The sequence below is a fragment of the Drosophila miranda genome, chromosome 4, assembly GCF_003369915.1.
Source record: "Drosophila miranda strain MSH22 chromosome 4, D.miranda_PacBio2.1, whole genome shotgun sequence".
Taxonomy (NCBI): Eukaryota; Metazoa; Arthropoda; class Insecta; order Diptera; family Drosophilidae; genus Drosophila; species Drosophila miranda.
The window spans coordinates 4061488-4085326 of record NC_046677.1 but is presented as its reverse complement, the minus strand read 5'-3'; the positions used below and the strand labels follow the sequence as shown (position 1 = coordinate 4085326).

At 45.5% G+C, this 23839-nt stretch overlaps 4 protein-coding genes across 14 annotated transcripts in view; 3 read left to right on the top strand and 1 right to left on the bottom strand.

Annotated features, from left to right (window-relative positions):
• Nucleotides 1–1876: 1876 nt before the first annotated feature.
• On the top strand, nucleotides 1877–9168 carry LOC108164294. The gene is made up of 2 exons (XM_017299941.2): nucleotides 1877–2020; nucleotides 8407–9168. Exon 2 carries the CDS (start codon nucleotides 8417–8419, stop codon nucleotides 9074–9076), a length of 660 nt encoding a protein of 219 aa, XP_017155430.1. The 5' UTR covers nucleotides 1877–2020; nucleotides 8407–8416; the 3' UTR covers nucleotides 9077–9168.
• Nucleotides 9169–10457: 1289 nt separating this feature from the next.
• Nucleotides 10458–11047, top strand: LOC108161649. Its single transcript, XM_017295952.2, has 2 exons — nucleotides 10458–10593; nucleotides 10655–11047. The coding sequence occupies exons 1-2, from the start codon at nucleotides 10588–10590 to the stop codon at nucleotides 11027–11029; spliced, it is 381 nt and encodes a 126-aa protein (XP_017151441.1). The 5' UTR covers nucleotides 10458–10587; the 3' UTR covers nucleotides 11030–11047.
• A 1353-nt stretch (nucleotides 11048–12400) lies between these two features.
• The window catches only part of LOC108162884 (dedicator of cytokinesis protein 11), a 30205-nt gene continuing 18766 nt past the window's right edge, over nucleotides 12401–23839 (bottom strand). For 2 of the 9 annotated variants that reach the window (XM_033392797.1, XM_017297838.2), the window contains 12 exons: nucleotides 23412–23528; nucleotides 22807–23348; nucleotides 22441–22744; nucleotides 20944–22377; nucleotides 20537–20875; nucleotides 18805–20280; nucleotides 17127–18740; nucleotides 16909–17055; nucleotides 14139–14349; nucleotides 13777–14065; nucleotides 13474–13706; nucleotides 12401–13040 (listed from right to left, as the gene is read on the bottom strand). In XM_033392797.1, coding sequence (XP_033248688.1) covers nucleotides 12940–13040; nucleotides 13474–13706; nucleotides 13777–14065; nucleotides 14139–14349; nucleotides 16909–17055; nucleotides 17127–18740; nucleotides 18805–20280; nucleotides 20537–20875; nucleotides 20944–22377; nucleotides 22441–22744; nucleotides 22807–23348; nucleotides 23412–23528 — 6807 coding nt within the window. In that variant the 3' untranslated portion in view covers nucleotides 12401–12939. Of the gene's footprint in view, nucleotides 13707–13776; nucleotides 14066–14138; nucleotides 14350–16908; nucleotides 17056–17126; nucleotides 18741–18804; nucleotides 20284–20536; nucleotides 20876–20943; nucleotides 22378–22440; nucleotides 22745–22806; nucleotides 23349–23411; nucleotides 23529–23839 lie in introns of all 9 variants that reach the window. The other 7 variants (XM_033392796.1, XM_017297836.2, XM_033392799.1 and 4 more) reach the window with 5 other exon arrangements.
• Nucleotides 14391–16619, top strand: LOC108162885. Of its 3 annotated transcripts, none has more exons than XM_017297840.2 (4): nucleotides 14391–14488; nucleotides 14568–16181; nucleotides 16249–16390; nucleotides 16448–16619. In XM_017297840.2, the coding sequence occupies exons 1-4, from the start codon at nucleotides 14415–14417 to the stop codon at nucleotides 16526–16528; spliced, it is 1911 nt and encodes a 636-aa protein (XP_017153329.1). In that variant the 5' UTR covers nucleotides 14391–14414; the 3' UTR covers nucleotides 16529–16619. The 3 variants fall into 3 exon arrangements, with proteins under 3 accessions (XP_017153329.1, XP_017153330.1, XP_017153331.1); XM_017297841.2 differs by having other exon boundaries at nucleotides 14392–14488; nucleotides 16463–16618; XM_017297842.2 differs by having other exon boundaries at nucleotides 14429–16181.

The following is a 23839-nucleotide window of genomic DNA, read 5'->3' as shown; positions in this document are numbered from 1 at the left end:
GCTTAATGATTTCACCCATCTATAGTTTTCGACTGATTTTCAGCTGCTATCGGATGCTCGGATGCATAAATCACTTAAGCAAATGCGTTCAAAGTCATAGTCATAGCACAAACAAGAAAGGCAGTTTAGATATGCTGGAACGAATCTTTAAATACCCTTAGGAATAATTACCAATTATTGTTTTAATATTTATGGTTTGTCTCGTATACATATATCATAGCTTGCAAAAAGTACAGATTTCATTAATGATTTTTCCATAATATTTAAATATATTTAGGAAACAACTCCCTCCCAATACATAACCGTAATACCCTTGTCCAGAGTGTATGCTACAAAAAAATATGCACGGGTGTCCCCAGCAAAAATGTGAAGCTATTTTGAATCGATTTGAAGTTGTTGGCTGCCACTTGTGCTCACTTCTCGCCTGCTGGAAAATGCAATTAAATTTAATTTACCAAACGACCTCACATCGCCATCGGATGCTGCCACGTTTTATGTTTCATACGCTTGTTCACATTTGAAATGCAATTTGAAGATGCGCTCGCGAAGTGCGAGTGCGTGAGAGGACATCTCCAATCAAAATCAAAATCAGAAGCTGATTCGCCTTGTAGGGGTGAACTTGAGACCACTTGAACATTGAAGGTGCATAACTAAACAGATTCCGATGCCATTGTGGAATCGACATTAAGACAACAGCAGACCAACATTACATATATCTCGTAAGCTAAACTCATTTTTTGATAAAGAATTTTAATTTTTTAAAGACTAATTCGTCGTTTTTGGTGTGAGTTAAGGTCTTAAAATAATGATAATCTTTCCCATTCCTTGAGGACTTTCCCCACATATTACACTTTACTGCAACAATTCGGTATTTGTTTGCCAATCTCTGAATTCATACATATGTCTTCGAGAGTATCTCAAACTGCTTTCCCCGTGTCCAACCCCATCGCTTGTCCTCTCTGTTTTTTTGCTCATTCCATTTATCACTCTTTATTGGTTATTATTTTTGCCTTTTATTTTATTTATTTCTCTTTCTTTCACCCATTTTGCGTGCTTCTTCAACACCGTAGCCTTTTGGCTAATGATGAGCAAATTGTGCCGGAAGCAATTTAAGCTTTATTGATACTTTATTGACACCGTTTTGCCTTTTTGCAAATAATATCCAATTGTTACATAAAGGAAAGATTAAAACAAAATCAACTATTAATGCATAATCATTTGTTTAAACAAAGCGTATAACGGCCTCAAGTGATGGATGTCTTTTCTTTTTTTGGCAAAGCCACCAAAACGAAAGATTCAGGCAGCGAACTTGTGTGGCGAACATGTTGGACACTGTTCGAGATGCACTTCTAGCCAAAAGCCCAAGCACACTGACACAGTTACATGGCCTGCATGCAGCAAGTGGCTGCAACTGCCAGCTTACTTCTTGGCTTAATGCTCTTAACTCAATTAGCAATTGAATGCAGCCTCAGCCTCCCCCCTCTACATATTGCAGAGCTCTGAGTCGTACCGTTTCTTTTCAATACAAGGTGGTATATCTAACAGAAAGTAAGTCGCGGTAATCTACTTCAAAACCGCCAATTTCGAATCATTAGATTGTGGTCGAAAAAAAGCAACTTTTTTTATATGGAAAATTCGATTAAATGTTGACAAATTTCAGTGCCACTGTACACCTTACCTTCTTTTTGGTATACCTTTCGAGCAAGCCCCCGCAAGTCTGACTTCGAACATCGAGTCGCGCTTTTATTTTTGTTATTTTTTCCCTTACTGCGCTTCGCTTTGTTTCGCTTTGCTTTTGGGTTTGTTTTGCTTTGCTTTTGGCTTTGGCTTTGGGCGCTTGGGGCTGACAGGCTATAAACCGTGGCACGATCGTCATTGCGTTCATTGGTAAAAGTGAAGCGTACGCGTGCGGTTGTTGCCTCAACTACTTACAACTTTTGCCCAACATAAGTTGGTCTCCCCAGTGCTGTGCGAGCTTCGTGCTTTGTTTGTGTCGTTTATTCCAATCCAATCGAGAAAGGTGATTATCTCAGTTTTTGGTATCCTTTAAGGACAAGTGACTGCTGTTATACGACCAGTGAATGAAGTTTTTTCTTGGGAAACTTTTAGATCAGCTGGATTTGCTGGTTTGTGTAATGGAAATTAAGGTGTGGAGTTGCTAACACAGTTCAGTTTCCACCAAAAATTAGATTTATCGTAGCTCGTAAAGGCACTTAAAATTAGGACAGATTATATTCCAGTCTTAGAATAAGCCTTACATTGTTTTGTGTATCAAATCAATCAAAAATAAGAAGTTCCAATTAGACCTACCTCACTTACCTCATATTCCAGTAGAATATTTGATATTCTACCAGGATTATTCACTTGTTCCACACATTTTCGACCTACCTCAAAGAAATCTGTCACAATAGATTCTGTCACTCTGGAGAACATCGCAAATAGTGTGAAAAACTTTGTCAGTTAACGCGACAATGATGGAGTGCTTTTTTACACATTTTGTTTGTCCCCATTTCGGGCAGCAGCTTTATAGACCGACACTCCCAGTCCCCACACGCCCCACCCCCATGCACCAGGCATTGAGGCAGAAGATTACGCAATATGTTTGCAGTGCAAATGAGTGGAAAATCTAATTTTCCAGCAGCATGCAAATTTTCGGTTTGTAATTGCCAAAATGTCACGCTGCAGATTGTGGCAGCTGGGGCAGCCGAAGCAGTGGCAGTGGCAGCGGCAGCGCCAGTAAGCTACTGCCGTTTGCTACTGTAGCAATTTTGGGGTCGTAAAACATTTAAGCAACATACTAATAATATTTTACGGCTCTGCCATAAACGAACTTGATAAGAGAGGAGTGGAGAGGCCGAGGCCCCCCTTGGAGATCCACCGTTTGACATTTTTACAGCTGCCGCTGGATACGACCTCGAATGAATGGATATCTCAATAAGAGAGTTAGTATTTAAGGTTGCAAAAACCTCTCCATCTGTGGAGGAGTAGGATCTCCATCGCCTGCACACAAGACATTCCACAGTAGAAATCTCAAGTCACGATTCCGTCTCCGATTGACAACAAAATAATTTATCTCCTCGGAATGCGGGAAAGACCAAAAAAAAATCTCTCTGGGCTCCTCCTGTCACTCTGTCGGATGGATTCTGTTTAAAGGAAAGTTTTTGTTTTGTTTTTTTTTTTTTGGCACAAAGGGGCGTTTCTGGCCACTCCGCGGAGTTCCGCTTTGACTGTAATTTGGGTTCAATATGCGAGTATTTCTGTGCTGATTGTAGTTTTTTTTTGTTGGTAACAAATTGTGTGACAAATTTCAGTCCTGCAGCAGTCATCATCATTATGCTGCTATGATATTCGTATCTGGGGAGATAGTAATAAAAGGTCTTCAAATTGGTCTTTTGATGTGTAATTGGCATACAAATTGTGGGAAGTTTTTGAATGCCTAGAGGGTGTTACATAAACAGACACTTTAAAGATCGTTTTGGGTAGTTTTAAGAGAGTTGAAAACGTAGACTGTAGTGTAGAAGATTTTCTTGGTTGCTTGCATTTTTGGTGTATTTTTTGGAAAGTTTCTTACTTATCTTTAGGTAGAAGGGGTTTACAATTTGTCTTAGAAGTCCTCGTACTTACATCATCTGCTAGACTGCCGTTTCTATTTTTTTTTTATAGGTTTCTATTATTTTTTCCATGACTGTATAATACATGTTGTGGATAAGTCGTCGGGGGGTTTTATGAGATAATTTGTGTGGTTAATACATTGCTAAAGTTGGAATTTTATGTTGAAATGAGGGAAGGTTTTATAAAAGCTACGAAATCTCTTTTCTATTAAGATTCTGCTCTCTATTGTATAGTTCGTACCTGACCACTCCAACAATTTGCAAAATCCATTAGCACCTGCTTCAGCAGCGATGAAAGATGAAAGTGAATATCCCCAAGAGATCCACTGAGAAGCTTCCAACCGAGTCGCACCTCTGCCTCTGCCTCTGCCTCTGCCTGTGCCTCATCTCTTTCTCCGACTCATCTCGCCGTACAGCTCTCCGACACCATGTCAATATTTATCGATATGGCCTGCACATATAAATACAATTTTATGTCATGACCAAAAACTGAACGCAAAAACGACAGAGACCAACCATTTTCACTATCATTTCATTTCGCTTCAAGTTGATGTTCATTGTTATGGTTTTTCGCTGGCTGTCTTTTAACTTTTGCTCATCTGAGAAAACCAGTAACCTGTGCAACCTGTAGTATGGTGGATGGTGTATGGTGTCCGACCGCAAGCGGGGGCTCCTTCTCCTTCTGTCTGGCTGGTGTAAAAACTTGGCCACCGCCGAGCCGAACAGTTGACAGACTTTCTTCTACCGCCTGTCCAGTTTTTCTACATATTACTTTTTGAGCGCGACTTTTGTTTACTGTTGTTCAGCTGCTGCTGATGCTGCTGTAGCTTCTTGAAAGAAAACGATGGACCAGACCTGGCCAATTCCAGATCCAACCAAGACCAGACCCGACCAAGACCAGGCAATTAAAATGTCGCCTCCGTTTCGCTGTTGCACATCCGCATGCAACTTTCTTAACGGTAGCCAGAGAGTCGTGTCGAATACAGTGTCAGAGGCAGAGCCAGAGCCACAGCATCCTGCTCTGTCAGGTAGGGGCAGGCACAACCCTTCTTCTGTTTAAAAGGGGTCAAAATGGTGCTAGACTTGTTGACCAAAATGTTGCAAGCCCGCACAGTAAGCACAAACAAACATTCGAATTAGCACTACAACAAACGTCTTGAACAACATCAAAAGCAACTTCCCCAGATATGTACTGTGCTCGTATGTACATAAGGTGGGGATGCCTTGTTGGTCTGTTGGTTGCTGCAACAAGTCATCATTGTGGCTATTGTTGTTGTTGTTGTTGTTGTTCTGGCAGGTGCTGCGGCTTGGCAAATCCGTCTTCTTTATAATTACTGTCATCGCACTGTGCAGTTGTGCTTAAAAACACACACAAAAACAAAAAAACAGAAACTCGTCTTGGCTTGGTCTTTGCCGTTCTACAAACAAGACGCTGAAGCTGCCACTGCAACTGCAACTGCAGCACGGTTCCACAGAGATTTCTCTGGAGAAATGTGCTTGAATGCGATTTTATCGATTGATTTCTAATTAACAGGAAATGCCATAAACAAATCTAGGCAGTTAAAAGTGAATCAAAGAAGTCTGGAGTTAAAAATGCTCTCTGATTTAAGAGGTAAAACATCTTAGAAGCTTTAGAAACATCAAGGAACGGAACCCTCAATAGAATAGGTCTTTTGTCTTTTGTTTTGCAATGGTTTTGTGTAATATTTCAGAAGGAACAATTAGGCACACCCAGTGAAAAAAAGCCTGACCCAGAAATAGTTATTCTTAAATTTACAAAATTTCTTCCATTATATCTGCAACATTAATATGAAAATCTATACTTAAAACAAATAATTTGTATATATTTGCATATCAATTGAATATTTTCATATATTTCCTAGACATTTAATATAATATATTTATTCAAAAATTAATACGGCCCATTAAAAAGTCAGCTTAAATTGTCTTTAAAACCAAAATATTTAATGGGCCATTTTTCTCGCAGTGCAGTTTAACTGCACTCGAAATATTTATATTCTCCCATTTCAAAATGAATGCTTATTATTTGAGAAAATAAATATCTGCAAACGTTAATTAAATATTTAAAAAGGAATTTCGATTGGAGCAATTTACTGGTTTTCAGCCAGGTTTTGCCTAATCCTATCGCATAAAAAAATCTTTCGATATCGAGTCTTCTCAAACACCTGCTCGTTCCCCTCGCAGCAGCTAATGACAATTTTTCACGAAATTTACTTCATCTGAAATAATGCTTCAGGCGCGTGATACATAAATAAAAAATTTGTTTGCCTTAGAAAAAGATAGCCGTAAAAAACCAGTTGGCCTAAGGCTCTGCTGTAAAATGTAATGTATGTATAAGCCGGAGATTAATTGCCCATGTATGGGGTGTATGGAATGGAGTGGAATGGTGGGGAGACACTTGCTGCTTCGGCAGATGCAGATGCCATGGCAGCCATGCCACAAGTGGCTTGGAATTAATTATTTAACACAGACTGGCACTGGCTGTGTCGTCTCGGAGTCGGAATGTTGCGCAGATGTGTTCACGATAGTGCTGGGAAAAACATTATTTCAACCATTTCAGCTTCTCCTTACAAAGATTTCAGTTTTCAGTTGCTTCTCTTTTTAGTAGCAGGCTGCAGTTATTTTGTAATATTTATTTGGCTATTGAGCACGTTTTGAAGGTTGCTTTTTGCACGCCGCCGCACAAGTGAATTATATAAAAGAAATCAACATTTGAAGAGGCCTAAGCCGTCATTAGTCATATTGTACCTGCATCTCCCACAAGTCAGGCCAGGCAAAAAACACCTAAATGCCTTTCTCCAGCAATTTATAACAACAAGTGCCTCCCATTGAAACGTTCAATAAAGCAAATATTGCGTAACAAAAGACAACAAAAAATACACACACAAAAAAAAGTAAAACTCAAACAAAATGAGACAAAAATGAGAGCTACTTGTAAGCTGAAGAGGCTCCAAAAGAAGACAAAAAGTGGGGACAATTGGTTCGGAAATATTTCCCTGGAGCTGCCAATGCCCTTACCCACGACAATTAGTCGGAAGACAAGAGAGACAGAGAAACAACAACCGAAACGTGTGCTTATGCACATATATTTTCTTGTATAGGAAATAAGTTTATGAAGCAACGGAAATTCAAATTACAAAATTTACAAGCCGTGAAAAGGCAAAAACAAAACACCATACAATTGCGCGTGGCCAAAATCCAAGGCATTTTTGGACTGTTATCAGCCGGAAGAGTATCGTATATCATATATATCGTTCGAGTATATTGGCCAGAGACCAGACACCTTTCGGGCCATCATGTGTAATGCATGACCATGGCTCCCATCCCATCCCCCGAGACCCGCAACGAACTCTTCCAACTTTCTCCATTCCATTTCGTATTGGTATGCACAAGACAAACCTCACCTCAACGCGGACTTCAGAGTTGGGCTAGAAACGAATGAGTACTGAAGAAGCATACTGGACATGTACAAGGTGCTATGTGCAGATGGATGGTTGGAGTTGGTTCCAGAGTTGGTCGGTCTGTATGGGTTTTTCTTGCTGTTTGGTTGGTCAAAGTTTTGGGTAAGGTCAGTAACACCGTTCCCATAAAATGAAGGTCAGGGAAGGTTTGCAGATGTTTAAATAAGATTTTAAATCGAGAAAGACACTTTTGCGAATATATACGATAAACTTGCAAGCTCAAAGTCTATAGTAGATAGTTATCCATCGTTATATTGGTGTACTCTCCATAGAGATGTTCTCCAAAATACCTATATCAATTTGATATCCAAAAGCTTATAATTCCTGTACTTAAATGGTTCCTCATTGGGTTTAGTCTTTCACTTTTTGGTTTCTTAAAAGCTCCAACTAGCCATGTGAAAACTCTTTCCATCTTAAAATTCTTTGTCCGATTAACCAACTTTTACCTTACCGCTGTATCGTGGCCCATCATCTGCAGTGCACTCAACTGAATCGCTCGGCTAGTTGGAGATAATTAAATCTCTTTTGTCTGGCTGTTGGACAAAACATAGCACGCGTTTCAATCATTCCCCCAGACTCGATGATCAGCTAATTCCAAACCAATCCGGATCTAATTGCAAAGGTTGTCTATAGACTTTATATAAGACTTGCTCGTTTACTTCATGTAATTTTGATGAGTTAGTGAGTGATAAAGAGAACCAGTTGCCGTGGCCCCCGCCAATGGACCATAAAAAATGTGCATACAATTTTCATGTTTTCTATGCGGAAAAATTAAACAATAAAACAGATTTGCATAGGCAGTAGATGGGTAAAGTGAAGACTCGCTATGGGAGAAGCGGGACTGCTGGGCAGTTGCTGGGTGAAAAATTTAATGGGATGGGGCTTTGTTGATGGCGGAACAATTCTCACGTTACCGTTTTTTGTGCGGGTATTACGAAATAGAAACAAGGTTGAAGGCCTGTCCCGTCCCGCACATCTTCGCCCAATTCCGAATTGTGGAATGGAAAACTACTCAATTAGATCAAATGGAATCAAATTGCACGAAATGACAATTGTGTGCGACAAATTCCATACACAAAACACAGTCAAAATTGATCAAAATCGATGCAAAACATTTCCAATCACTGATTTCGCATAAAAACGTCGCACACCCCCCAACCTCCTGCTGGGAGTCATACTCATCCAAGCGGAAATGCTCTGGGTTGGGCTCCTACCCGACCCGACCATCTGATCAGTTCTGTTCTGATTTGATTTGAAAACAGTTTTGATTCTGGGCCGAAGCTAATCAATCGCCTACACTTGTCTCTTTGCAGTTGTCCCGAGATGTCTGTGCTGCGGACGCTGCTGCTGCTGGCACTGAGCGCCACCATGGCGCTGGCCCAGCGCCGCTTGGCCCTGCCCGATCCCCGGAGTTGTGCGAACCGGGTGCGGCATGCCTCCTACAGGGATGCCCGCGGAGTTTCGCACTCGTACTTCTTCAGCTGGGAGCATGCACCGACGCGCAGCCTGGAGGTGGACTGGCTGGATGCCAGAAATATTTGCCGTCGCCACTGCATGGACGCTGTGTCGCTGGAGACGCCGCAGGAGAATGACTTTGTGAAGCAGCGCATTTCCCGCGGCAATGTGCGGTACATCTGGACGTCGGGCAGGAAATGCAACTTTGCTGGCTGCGACAGGCCCGATCTGCAGCCACCGAACGAGAACGGCTGGTTCTGGTCGGGATCGGGCGCCAAGATCGGACCCACCTCGCAGCGCAACACTGGCGACTGGTCGCCGACGGGTGGCTACAACCAGCCCCAGCCCGACAACCGGGAGGCTGCCCAGGGCAACGACGAGAGCTGTCTCTCCATCTTGAATAACTTCTATAACGATGGCATCAAGTGGCACGATGTGGCCTGCCACCACATCAAGCCCTTCGTGTGCGAGGACTCCGACGAGCTGCTGAACTTTGTCCGCTCCCGGAACCCCAACGCCCGCTTGTAATTCTACTCGTAATTCTAATGCTAAGCTTAAACAAAAAACAAAAAAAACAAAAACGAAGATGAAATTAAATATTTATGTAGCCTTAGACGGAACATTGATTGGTTGATTGATTGATTCGTGGACTCATTGACTGTTCAATCCAATACTGATGCTTTCCACGCGCTCTTGGCCAATTCTGTTAACATTTTTTTGTGGTTTTGTTCGCAGCAAAAATTCTAAAAGCAAAATTTGCATAACATTTCAGTGTCGATCCGCGCATGAAAAACAAAATTGTTAAATAATTTTAAAAAATTGTTAATAAATACAAATTGAACCCATGAAAAAAACCCCACCAAATAGTTACATACATCTGTTATTTTTGGAGTTAATTTGGGAAAAGAAGGTTCGAAAGCCTTTCTAAACCGATCTGATGAACCATTATCATGTATTTTTATAATCAGCTCATTAATCGTTATTTTCTGGAATTCGACAAAAAAATGAAAATGAATTTTTAGCAAAAATCCGAAATTTCTTTTACATAGTTGTAGCATCGTTTTAGGCTTTGTCGGATTAAGCAGCGTAAAACTTCGAAAGCCAGTGGTCCAGCCTAACGTAAAACATTTTTATTGTTGGCTATTTGCACTGCTGACTGTACTGAAACATTGTTAGTCTCAAGCCACTTCTAGAACAACTTTCTGACAAGGTTAGAGCATGATATGGACCATAAAATTCCATAATGTTAATCGTTTCAGGACCGAGTTTAAGTGGATGGACCGAGTTATGTATTATTATTACATATTACCACAAGCTCCTACGTATCGTGGTTCAGCAAAATGTTGCCTATAGACAACATTAGGCCTGAATGGTATATTTTGTATTAAATAAAAGGGGCCAATATTACCTGGTAATACCGAAAATAGCCAACGCTTTGGATATAAAAGGCACCTTCGTATCACTGCGGAAACGAACCTACAAAAAAAAGGAATCCAATTCAATTTAAATAAGTTTTTAAATAGTTTTAATTTAGTACATATTATTATATATCTATTATTTTAATAAGTCAATCCAATATAAAATAAAGAAAGCACAATTTTAAAAAATCTATCAAATGTACACACATGTATGTACATATATGCATACATATATATACGGCTGTTTAATCCAATTACAATTATCCAAAAGAATCTGCCTGACATGCAAAAAAAATTTCGCCCGGTACACTTGAGGCTTACATCTGATGGAACCCCCAACACATTCAACACGAGCATCCGAACATTTTCAAACAGATTTCACCAGCGATTAAAGGGGTAAGAAGTTGAGAACAGTTTTTACTTTGCCTTCCGCAGAATAGTTAAAATAATAACAAAATATTTGTGATGTTGCATCGTTTTTCATGTCAAATATCTATGCAATTACATTCTACTTCTCCACTCTAAGGAGACAAAACGAAACAATCGGAACAAAAAAGTAACGCAACCATCTGTGCTCTCTATTAGTGATAAAACGGATCGTCCTAACATTTTGTCAATAAGATGAGTGTACGATGCAATCCCCTTATTCTCACACATTATTGATATTTTCATTTTGGTTTCTTTGCAGGACCTGGACAACACGGATACTAGCAGCGAGGGGGAGGACATCTTCAGCAACAGCAGTGACTGGAGCGAGACTGACATAGAGGAGATCAATGAGGACCAGGAGGTCGCTGTCAATTTGACGACCAACTCGCTGATGACGATTCCGTTTGCTGACCAGCCGCAGACAACGTCCAACTTGACTTCTGCTTCGGCTGCCTCACTTAGTGCTCACGAGCCCACCCAGTCCCAGTCCCAGTGCGGAGCTAATTCCTCCTACATCCAGTATCTGGTGGACAAATTTTCGAACTACTCCGTGGTAACCATGAATCACGTACAGTTTGAGATAAACAAAGTTCTCTTCAAAGCTGATATGGGAACCTACCAAAACACCGAATAAAAAACCACATATTTCCAAACCAAGTCAAAAAAAAACGAGGGGGAACGTTGTGAGTTGCTGCGGACACCGCAACTCTACGGTTATACCCGATACTAAGTCAGTATGGCTCTCCTCCGGCAGACGCCGCTAATATTAAACGACACGACAAAGAGTGCGTGCGAGAGAGACAGAAAATCAGTCTGAGCGTGACGTCGGGCGCTGCGTAGCCACTGCAAATTGATTTGTTCCTATTGGCTATAAAAATGATCTGATCTGATCCAGATTCAGCAATCTGATAGATATGGTCATTATCTATGATTCTGCGTTTTTAGTTTTCTCTAATGTGCAATATTGTGGATGCAACAGATTTTCGTCCTTTGTGTGGGCGGAAGAGGGTGGGGCGAAATTTTAAGATACACGTTTTATAGTAAGATCTAACAGGAGTGCGGATACCAAATTTGGTTACTCTAGCTTTAATAGTCTCTGAGATTTTTGAATATCCCCAGATTTTCGTCCTTTGCGGGGGCGGAAGGGGGTGTGGCGAAATTTTGAAACAAACTCGTCTCGGTCCGATATATTAGGAGTGTGGATACCAAATTTGGTTGCTCTAGCTTTTGTAGTCTCTGAGATTTAGGCGCTAATGTTTTACTCTAAGCAAAGCCGCCTATGCTACGTGTGTGTTAGAGAGAGACAGGGCGAGAAAAAATTAAATTGTTTTCTTGATGCTGGCTATAATAATAATACGATCCAATTCAGATTCTGCAGTCTTAAAGATATGGTCATTCTCTACAATTCTACGTTTTTGGTTTTCTCATATCTTTAAAATTGTGAATGCCACAGATTTTCGTCCTTTGTGGGGGCGGAAGTGGGCGGGGCGAAGTTTTGAAATATTTTTGTAGCAGTGACATATCACAGAAGTCTGGATCCAAAACATCGTTGTTCTAGATCTTATAGTCTTTGAGCACTAGGCGCTGAAGGGGACGGACAGACGGACAGACGGACGGACGGACATACAGACAGGGCCCAATCGACTCGGCTATTGATGCTGATCAAGAATATATATACTTTATGGGGTCGGAAACGATTCCTTCTGGACGTTACACACATCCACTTTTACCACAAATCTAATATACCCCAATACTCATTTTGAGTATCGGGTATAAAAAAACACCTTGGGAGACACTATGTGTAAACATCCCCATATATACTTGAAAGACTCGTAAACAAAGAACCTCGAATCAATTTTGTTCAATTGAAAGAATAATTCAGAAATAAGATTGTGATTTCGAACCAAAAACAAGAACTACATTTTGTTCATCACGACCATTGATTTCATTGTTTGAATGTTGCTATGTTGTTAATAATAAACACATTGATTGTAAACATTTAATGCATATATTTTTATTTAGTTCATTATAGTTCTATATTTCACTAGAAAATGCATGTAAATATATATCCATATATATCATTTAATAGTTATTTCCTTTATCTGAATACTTTGGTAAGTTCTGTTGCTTGTTGGAACTTATTTATCTAGTTATGTAGGTAATTATACATTTACGTTTAGGAATAATTAAATTATTAAACAATTTGTTAGCCATTTAGAGATTTCAAGAAGACACAGAGTTAGCAGATTTCATCTAATAAAGTAGCTGATTCAGGTTACACTATATGTATGTATATATGGTATATACTATTAAAATCGAATTCAATTAAAATAATAATATACAGTTCTAAGGCTAACTTGTACAATTAATTCGATTCGTGGTTTAATCAGTGATTTTGGTATGTCATAAGAAATATACAAATATATTATAGAAAAAATCCAAATAAATATACAATTAAAATCAAAATCGAAGCGATTTAAGATCAAAGTCACTTAAAACTGAGATACAAAAATAAACAATCTTCACAAGAGGATATTCAATCGGTTATGGATTATGTCTAGAGTTCTGTGTGTGTATGTGGGGATGGTGTTGGTGGTGGTGGTGGTAGTGGTGGGTGGTGGTATCTTGCTCGACAAAATACAATCCTAAAAAGGTAAAATTAGATAAAAATTAATACAGTAGTAGGAAGACCTTCGATGAGGGGGAACAGAATGGCAATGGCAATTGGTATTAGTAATTTTCAATAAAGCTTACACTTAAATTCGGTTCGGTTCGTGTTATTTAATGATAGCCAATAGTTAGATAGATGGACTTTCCCTTTCCCTTTGTAGGGTGTTAGTTGCATGCACTTAAACCCAAATTCTCGCTTTACCTGCCACAAGGAAATTTCAATTCAACAAGAACATCAAACAAAGGAACACCAAACAAGTTTTATGGCTACGATTACGCTGGGGTTACACTCTAGGGTAACGAACCGCTTCACGCTCTACGCTCTCTACGAATATTATCTCTGTTTTTTTAGTAGCTGTGCGTGTACTTTTGTGTTTTGTTTTTTGGTTTGAGTAACTTATGCAGTACTTGAGTTATGTGAGGCGCCACTGATTGCGTTGAACAAAGCCGTGCTATTGCGCTGATTTATGCTTTCAGCATCTTCGCTAAGCGGCTGGAAGGACTCGTCGTCGAGCAACTCACTAAGCGCCTGACATAGTTTCTCGTAGTTCTCCTTCAGCACATGATGGTACTCCTTCTGATCGGCACTGATCATGCGCTCGTTCACGCACAAAGCCTTGTGGCAGACGCCAATGAAGTCACTGGAAAACGAAATGAATCACCATTTATAGTACTTGCTACACATGCACGCGGATAATTTGCCGAGCATACCGAAAAACATCTTTCAGATCACCAACGCGATCGAGCGAAAAGTTATTGATGACCTTGGCATCCAGAAAGGCATGTGCATAGGCCAGGGGACCGGCATTTACCGTCACCGCGACGCTGCCTTGCAGGCGCAATTGCAACTTCTTCACATCGGCTGGCGGCATGATAATCTCCTCCAGCTCTGAAACCTTGGATTGCATCTCATCGATGGCCACTTCAATGGGACTCAGTTCGATGATCTCGCGGGACTTGACAGGAATACGCTTCAGCACATAGGGAAACGAGTATGTAGCTACGGAAAACACAATAGAACAAAAGGTCAATTAGGAATTGCATTATTTTGGTTATTTTGGGTGCTCTCTCACTCTCTATGACTGTCTTGCGTTTCCACTGCTCCTCAACGCTGCCACGGGCTGCTCCCGACTTGGTGAACGGCGTCTCGTACATAAAGGTGTTCACATCATGATTCTGCTCGAATTCATTGAGGCGCTGATCGAGCTCTGTTTTGGTAAAGAAGGGGATCACATGGGTGACCTGTATGTAGGCCAACTTGGCATCCAATTCATCGACTTTGACCTGTAAAGCAGCAGAGGAAATCAATCGTCAAAAGTTCTATCCAAGTTATCCTTGAAAACTATGATATGGGAGTTCATTCGTTTGAATTCATTCTATTCCACAAATCCACAGCAGCATCTGTACTGAACTCTTTTAAATTGTGAGTTTCTTTAGATCTTAATTTTGTTAAATAATATACATCGTCGAAAACTATTACCGGAAAACCCAACCAATTTAAGGTTTTTCATACACTTATTTTGGCAACCAAATTCTGCAAAAATAACCCACACAATGGACGATGGCTTATGGCATCGGACACAGGCCCTGAATCTCTATACCTTCGGGGGTGAATTGAAGAACGACGATGCAAGCCTTACCCAAAGCCAAGGGGAGTCTTCATTAAACCCCGAGGCCAAGGAGTTTGTGCCTTCGCATAAGAACTTGAAAGTAAAGGAATTTGTACCCTCACATAAGAACCCAGAGGTGAAGGAATTTGTTCCCTCGTATAAGCAGAAGTCCGAGGAGAAGAAGACAGAGTCCACATCGAAACCAACATCGGAGCGTCGTGATACCGATGGCAAAATATCGCAGCGCGATATGCAGTATATAAATATCCAAAGGCAGATCCTTGAGCTCCTCACCGAGCTGGGTGATGAACAGATCCCCCTGGACACCGTAGTTGTGGCTCTCTTGCCCAATGGCCGGGGACTCAATCTAAAGTTTACCACCAAGGAGTACGTCGGTGGCAAGAATCAGCTGGACGAGGAATTGTGCAGCAACACTTGCCTCACTTTGCATGTCAACGAGCCCGAGGAGTTCGCCAGCAAGCCGGAGAATGTGTTGGTTAATCAATTCCTCATTCGCATGAACGATCATCTAAGCGAAAAGCTGGAGCACACCGATGCCGTAGCGGCGCCCAAGTGTCCGATAAACAGGAATCGCAACTACACGGAGCTGGAGATCGAGCAACAGATCGAGGGGATCAAGGTGTTTGACAACTTCTTCAACTACACCGAATCGATGCTCAACCAGGAGAGGGTCACCCAAAAGCCCTTCAAGGAGCTGTTCCACAGTCTTGGAATGATTGCCCACAGAAGCTGTTCAGCCACACCGGTTGGGAGTCCTCGCAAATCGATTCTGCCTCCTTCGAAAGCCGCCAAAGTCGATGAGGATGAACAGGAAGCAGAGGAGGCCTACGCCTCCAGCAATGAGTCCGAGGGTCTTCGCGTCAAACAACTGGAAAGGGATCTACGAGGCAAGCAACTGGAAAGGGATCTTCGCAAGTATATGAGGGACAAGCTCTACCGCATTGAGGATGACAATGGTCTGCAGCTGGTGAACCAACTCAGCGACGCAGATCTGCATGAAATGATGCCGAATGACTTCGAAATGGCTGGGCCGCCATCCACGCCAGCCATCTGCCAGACGGGCCAGGACAACACACCATCCTACAAGTCCCCCGGACGCAAAAAGTGTTTCATGCATTCAACACTTATGTCACCAATACCGGCAGCTCGCAGCCAGAAGGAAAGGGTGCCCTCAACGACACAGAAAATTCGGCACTGGGGCTGCTCCACAGGCAGCCCCTCATTTGCAGTGACCAAGAAGCTGCAGGCAGAGCTCCAGCCACAGTTCATTGCCACTGGAGTGCGCACCAAAACCCATCAGCGAATGGCCAAATCGGGAGTATCTGGATCTCAGCAGCTGCGATCTCAGCACGCCAGCAGCGTGGCAGCAGCGTCTACGGCCAGTCGTGTGGTCAAGACCAGTACCAGTGGCAGTACCATGGCCAGTGACAGGGCTGCTGCGGCTGCTGGGGCTGCGGTTACACAGAAGCAGCGATCGAATCTCGCGTAAGTCTCAAGGTATTAATTTGGGTATTCGCATTCTCCCTTTAACACGGTTTCCCCCTTCAAACAGCGGCCAAGCGCCTGGTAACGAAAATGCCACCAATGCTGGAGGAGTGTCTGCCCCCAAGCAAAATAAATCTCAAGGGGGCGCTAAAAAGATGCTGCCACGTAGCACACAGACTTCGTTGAGGCGTCAGTTGGAGGTCAAGCGGGTGAGTGTTTAGATACATCTGTATCTTTAAGAGATAACTCGACCGACTGACTGTCAGTTATTGTATCCACAGCGGCTGAGTCTTATGCACGGCGACAGCGACCACGGTTTGCTCTACAATGAGTACCTCTTCAAGTAATTATTTGACATCAAATGCAATGTACGTGTTATGTTTACGTTACTAAAAGTTTTACCCGCCGATGTACTGGCACTTCACACAATTTCCGATCTGGAATCAAGGCTCCAATTGAGGCACCTGCCAGGTATGCCAGCAAAGGCGCACTGCGGGTTCTATCTACAAATTTTTAGTCGATTATCCATCAATTTCTAGCATCTTTCCATTCAGTATTGTTATATTAAGAGCTGCAAATGGACAGATCAGAGGTGCCTCTGGACTTCCTTTTCCTTGGCGGAGCAAGGTTCGCCTCAGAAGCAAGAGGCAAAAGGCAAGAGAGCCAAGAAATTGCCACAGTTGATCCTTCCTCACTATCCTCATCTCTCGATTATGCTGGCACTCACCGGTGACGAGTCCATGATTAGCTTAACAACATCCGCTCCAAATTTCTCCTTGTATTGCTTGGCCAGACGCTCGGAGATCTCACTCAACGAAGTGAGTTTGGGCTCCTTGTACACATACTCAATGGCATGATCCTCCTCGAAGTACATCTGAAAGGAAGAGCATCCATTAGAGAGGGGTTCCCTATTACTTATATTGTTTTGGCAACCATTCCACTCACCATGCCGTAAAAGACAACCCTATAGAAACGTCCCAGCATGCGTTTGCCCGACCGATTGACCTCCACAATCTTGCTGTAGGCCTGGGCCAAGTGCTCGTAACAATTGGACAGCTCGATGAAGTCGCGGGCCCTCTCGTGGATGGGCAGAATGAGTTTGTACAGATCTCCGAGGCACTCGAAACGCTCGGCACGATCTAGCAGATCGGCGCACTGCTTTAGCTGTTCGAGCAGCATATATTCGGTGTACTGCGAGTCCTGGGCGCCAGCATCCAGCTTGAGGCCCTGCTCATCCAGCGGTATGTTGCGTGATATCTTGCCAAAGGCCGCCGAGGACCAACTGAGACTGGAGCAGGCGGTGCCACGCAGGCGGAGATACTCGCACATGAGGGCAGCGATATGCAGATGACAGCATGCGGCCTCCGAGAGATTGCCGTTCTGCTCGTGATTCCGGGCCATGGTGACCAGCCAGGTGTGCCGCAGCTCGGGTGTGGAGGCATACGAATTGGCCAGCGAATACTGCAGCTCGAGCAGCCTCTCGGGGTCCATGTGATGGGCCTGCATCTGGGCGGTGGCCATGAGGACAGTGCGCACGCGACGCGTTAGGTCCTTCACCTCCATGGGGAAGCCGGTGCCCTTCATGGCCTTGTCGCTGTTGGCGTAGCTATTGATGATCGATAGACTCTCCTGGAATCGGGCATTGTTCAGCCCAATCACATTGCCGATCATCTGCGACACCGAGATGATGACTTGCAAGTGAACGCGCGTCAGGGCCTTGCGGCCGCTAAACTCGAAATTGCTGCGCATCAGCAGATACAGAACGGCGCAGGATTCGTGTCGGATCTCCACCAGGCGACTGTCGCAGGCCTTCAGCAGCTCGTACACCATCTGGCCGCACAGCATGGCATTGCCCTTGAACAGGGCCACCGAATAGTTGTTGATGAAAGCGCGCAGGGCGGCAAACACATGCTTGGAGAGCCTCTCCGACTGCCCCAACTGCAGAAAGCGCAGATATACCCTCGCCAGCTTGCGCAGCACCAGGCTGTCGGTCAGCAGCTGACGGAACTGCAGGACATACATGCCGAGGCAGTCGAGTATGATCATGCCCACCTCTGTGGCCAGATTTGATTCGTAGAGAGCCAGCTGCGTCCTGGCCATGTCCTCCAACAGATGTTCTCTTGGCTGATTCAGAGTACCACTGCTCGGCTGCTGCTGCTCCTGCTGATGGCCGTTCTCCAGACCTGTGGGTGGGGCAGTCCTCGCGGGCAGCGTGTGCGCCTTCGTAGCACGCATCTGACGCGAGTCCGCCGTCAGCAGCACACTCTTCTTGCCCACATAGCGGAACTGCTGCAGCGAGAGATCGAGTATGGCCAGAAATTGCAGGGTCTCTGTTTCGTTGCAGTTCTGCCACCAGGCCACCATCTGATCCTGCGACAAGTGCTTCACAATAAAGAGGAATCCCAACAGCAGATCCTTGCTCTCCCCAACACTGAACTTGTCGCAGCGTGACAAGATCTGGGCGTGCGTGAAGCTCACAGAACGATTGTGACCATTCCGCAGGGCCACATCTGCCTCCCCGTTGGTGTACGCCCCAATGGTGGTGGTGTCCTGCGAGTGCTATACAAAAGGAAAAGACACAGATTTATTGACGGATAAGATCAATCCTATGGCTTCTACTTACCCCCGAATCGGTGTTCGAATTGAGAGATAGATTGGATATCCCATTGCTTATGGGCTGTCCCGCAATGGCTGCCAGAAAATTGTTCTCCCTCATGTGGACCGAAGTCCGGCACGGACTGAGCTGATCATTGTGCAATGTCATTCGATTCTTCGAGCGCGGCGTGGACGTCAACGAGCCAAATGTCGAGGAATCCTTGCTGAAAACGTAGCTGCTCGAGCAGCTCAGGCGTTTTGTGTACGAGGCGGAATCCACATAGACGTGCCCGTTCGGAGTGGTAGCTCCCGCCGCCTCGGACAAGTCATCTATGCGATGCAGATTGTCCATGACTATGCCCAGCCACGGCACGTACAGCAGAGCGATGCGCGAGAGCTGTCCGCGCTGCTGGTAGCGTCCGTCCAGCTCGTGCTTGGCCAGCAGGTCCTTGAAGATGGCCAGGGCATGCCGCCGCACATGGCCCACCTCGTTGAGGCTGCTCTTCAGCTCCTGCAGCAGCAGACCCGAGAGAAAATGCTGACGACAGAACTCCTCGGAGAGCGTGAAGTGTTGCATCATCTCTGGCGGACGATTCTTTGGATTCAGCACAAAGGGCAGATTGAGCGGCACATAGTGTTCGTGCTGGCAAATCTCCTGCAGGAAGTTGAACTTGTATTCGTGCAGCACCCGTGGATTGCCGGGGGTAAACTCCTGCATGTAGCAGCGTATCAAACGATAGACAAATCCCCGATCCATGTAGCTGAGACACTGCCGCACAAAGCGAGCCAACGAACGGTTGAGGAGCTGTGTCTCCTCCCCCAAATCATCGTAGCGCGTCGTGATGTAGATGATCAGCACCTTGATCAGCTGCTCCACCCGATCTGCATACTCCTTGGGAAAGCGTTCGTTGCGCAGCATTCGAATCCTCCCGGTCGCCAGCAGGTGCTGGGCCATGCTCTTCACAATCAAATCGAAAAAGATGGCCGAATAGCGCATGAATTTGTTGACGATCAGGAAGTCCGTATTCTTGGGATTCAGCAGATACGGCAAATGTCTGCACAGCTCCCCATGCACTGTCCTCAGGCGGGCCGTCTGCTGGCTGTAGTACGGGGCGTGGAAAACGTACTTCACATACGAGGCCAGCAGATCGGGACGCTTCGCGTCGAAGCTTATCAGATGGATGATGTTGGTCAGCAGACGTATCACATTCAGGCCAATCTCCTCGGACTGCGTGTGCACCAGCAGCGTAAACAGTTCGTTCAGGAGCGTCGGCAGGTAGCTGATCAGCGAACACATGTCGATGGCGTGCGCTGCCTTGAGAATCTTGCAGGTCTCCGTTTCCGCTGGCAGGGCCCCCGTCTTGCCACCCTCCAGCAGACGCTCGCAGTGCGCAAAGAAGTTGTGCAGATGCTGATCCGCCGTCAGCACTGTGGAGTCCAGTCGCAGGGTCACCGTGTACAAGGGACGCTGATTGTCGATCCATTGGATGTCGGGGCCGCAGTTCTGCTAAGAAATTTGAAGGGTTTATAGGAGAGCCAGAGAGGTTTGGATTGCGAGAAGTTGCAAGCATGCGGATGCAGCAACAGTGGAAAGAGAGAGAACATAGAGAAAGAGAGAGCGGAGGTTAGTTTTGAAGCCAGGATGAATGGATGTTTGGATGGGGTATGAGGTTGTTGTTTTGTAAGAGACAAAAAGACAAAAAACAAAAACATGAGTGTGATGAGAGCTTAAGCAGCTTAAGCGGATCGGATTCACTTACCCCCTTGCCCCAGCCCAGTGGCTGTATGGACAGATATCCCACTGGCAATGTGGCGGCCACTGGCAGCGACTGCTCCTCCAGACAGATGCGATTCTTTTGCAGCAACGGCAGCCAGGCATACCCAATGGGCGTCTCAAAGGCCGCCTGGGCATCGGATCGCTTCTTGCTCAGATTACAGGACACATGGTAGAAGGAGAAGAGCAAATGGTGCTCGGGAAAGAGACCCAGAGGAAGACGCAATTTGATCTCCTCGTACCATGTGGGGGTGACATTATGATGCAGTACGGGACAGGCTATTTGTGAGACTAGCAGATCATGTCCAGGTCGACCATAGATGCACTGGAAAAGGAAAAGGGGATAATAAATAGTAAATGTAGTCCAGCCCATAATTAACTCTTTTGCCTCACCTTCAAGGGCTTACTGTACTCCCCATCGCCATCTCTGAGCTCCACCACGACCGTGATGTTCCTGGCCCGCGAGAACAGTTTCTGGCTATCGAACTGCAGACTCAACGGATACACATACAGATGATTGCAGAAGCTCGTGTACGGATGGGCCTCCCTTTCGCTTTGGTTTTGGAATTCTGCCAGCTCGAGGGTCGGCGGCTGCTTGGAAGCCGGACTGAAGGTCGAGAGGGGAGCCAGGGATTTGCTGAGACCGCAGGGCACTGTCTTCTCCAGGATCTGCAGCTGCATCTTGAGGTGCCCCGGGATGATGGTCAGCTTGCTGAGCTTCTCCGGCTTGCGATAGTCCAACAGGAGCTTGAGCAACTCCTCGTCCTTGAGCTTGGGCAGCTCCTGGCGATAGATGGGACTAAAGTCGAAGTCCTTGTGCGGCTCCACGTCCAGTTCGTGGCTGTAGAGCTTGAACAGAGGCTTGGCCGCCCAGGCAAACGGCTGGCGGTAGTGTCCGATGTGCTGGGCGCAGCTCTTGGCCGCCTTACACACCTTTTGGCCGAGCTTCGGATCCTTGCCCGCCTTCAGGTAGGGCTCTGCGGCCTGTGCAATGCCACATTGCAGCACCTTCTCCACTCGCACCACCAGATAGATGTCCGCATGGGGGGCACGCACCGAGAGCAGGCACTGCCGCAGCTGCTGGAACTGCTGTCGGGGACAGCGCAGCAGCTCCGCCGACACACTATCGAAGAGGGAGTGTGGGGCCTGCGAGGCACTCCTGTCATCCCCCTCTGCGGCACGACGGGGCACGCCACAGCCCGCCACTGAGGCTGGAACAGGTGTATTCGGCAGCAGTTGGGCATTCCACGAGTCATTCACATTGAAGTAGAAGCTCTCGCTCAACTTGCGCCCCGCCTTGGCATCGTACAGCGCCAGGCTGGTGATATACGGCTCCACCTGCTGTTCTGCATCCTGCCCGGGCCCAGCATCTGCCGCCACACACTGCAGCCGGAAGCGCAGACTGTGGCACGTGAGGAGCATTCGTGTGCCGAAATGCTCGCGATACTGCTCCACACTATCACTGGATGTGGCCTTCGAGGCTGTCTGATAGCAGGCAAACAGGCGTCGACGCTGCTCCTTCCTGGCCAGGGCAATCGAGTGATCTGTCTCCCTGCCGTACTTCATCAACTGCGGATGCAGCGATTGATCGAGACCCTTTAGGGTCCCAAACGTGGGCTGCTGTTCCGCTGGCTGCAGCAGCTGGGGACCTGGCTGGCGCTCGAGCGAGGCATTGCGCTTCTCCTCCTGGGCACGATTCTGAGCCAGCACTGAGGAGAGTTTCCCCAGCCAATCCTTAAAGTCCTGCTCGTTCTCGGCGGCCAAGGTGAACGACTTATGGCCCGTTGTCATGCGTAGTTCAAAGCAAAAGCGTCCACGTTTTGGATTCTACAAATGGATGAACATTAACAATTAAGAGGAAAGGAAATAAAAGAATATGCCGGCTCCTACTTGGACAACTTCTGTGCAAAAATCCATGACAATGGTGGCCTTGGCGTCGCCCTGCTTCTCATCCTTGTGCAGCTCCAGCATATAGGTGCCATCGATCTCCTGCCGCAGATAGCAATAGCGACGCTTAAACGATTTGTTTCCTATATTGGCAAACATGCGATCGGCAGCCGAATCGGGTCCTTTCAGCAGATATCCCTGCTTGGTGATCGTATCCGCCTGAGAGCGTGTCATTTGTTCATCAATGCGATCCTGATCGGCATCGATTTCGTACACCTCTTCGAGAAGCTCCTCCGCCGGAGAGATGCTAAACGAAACGAGGGAAAGAGAGTGCTACAATAAGGATACCCGAATCGTACTACCACTTACCTGGGCAAATCATGACAGTTTCCACCATAGGCATTATATTTATAATGGATCAAATGGTTCTTGGCTCTGTAGGTGTAAAGCGCCTGCCGTGTGAACCTCGTGCACTCGGCACGTGATCCCTGCTGAGTGCCCAGCTCGTCTCCATGTGACGCCTCATCCGCCAACTCGAGCTCATCCGCCTCTTCGGGCTGGGCGAGATGCGAACGCAGTGTAATGGAGGACAGGGCCGACTCATAGGATGACTCCTGTGACACTTTCTGACTTGTGGAGCCATTCGACGAGCACTGTGAACTCTTGCGTGACAGCTGGGCGCCGTGCCCATTGGCGCTGCTCAAACTGCTGCAGCTGCTGTGTCCATTCCCATTCCCATTGTGGAGACTGCCATTCGATTGAGTGCTGCCCTGGCGGCTCACCTGACTGTGACCATTCCCATTCCCCATTAAAGCGCCATGCAATGGACACACAATCGCCTCGTTGGGTGGCTCAAAGCGATCCGCCACTGATTTGGCTGTCGTGCGCTGCTTCCGTGGCATGATGATCTCCTACAAGAGACGATGAATCTTATTTAGTATCCCCTTTTAAATATATGTTCTATAGGTACTTACTGAAACATCATCTGCTGGATAGATGAGCAACTCCCTTTGCGGATCATTTTGGATTACTGTTTTATTTTTGGCCACGAACGCCTCAAAATCTATGGGCTCCACCACAAGAGGTTTGCTCTGTAAAACAAAAAACAGGAACAAATACAACAAATTAGATGATATTCTCCACAATTTTTTCTTTTGCTAATTTATGCGTGCCGTGCCCCATCGACGCGTTCGTCTATAAATACCCGGGGGCAAATGGGAGCAAAATTAATGCCCAAAATGTTTCTCTTTCTGAGAGATTTATCGGTACAACGCACGCCATAAATTTATCCCCACTTTGTGATGTGTATCCACTCTAAGATTTTCTCCACAAAATATTGTAGACCTTGACCGCATTACAGAACGGAAGCACCCTCCCGCGCCGCCTCCTCCAAATGTCTCTC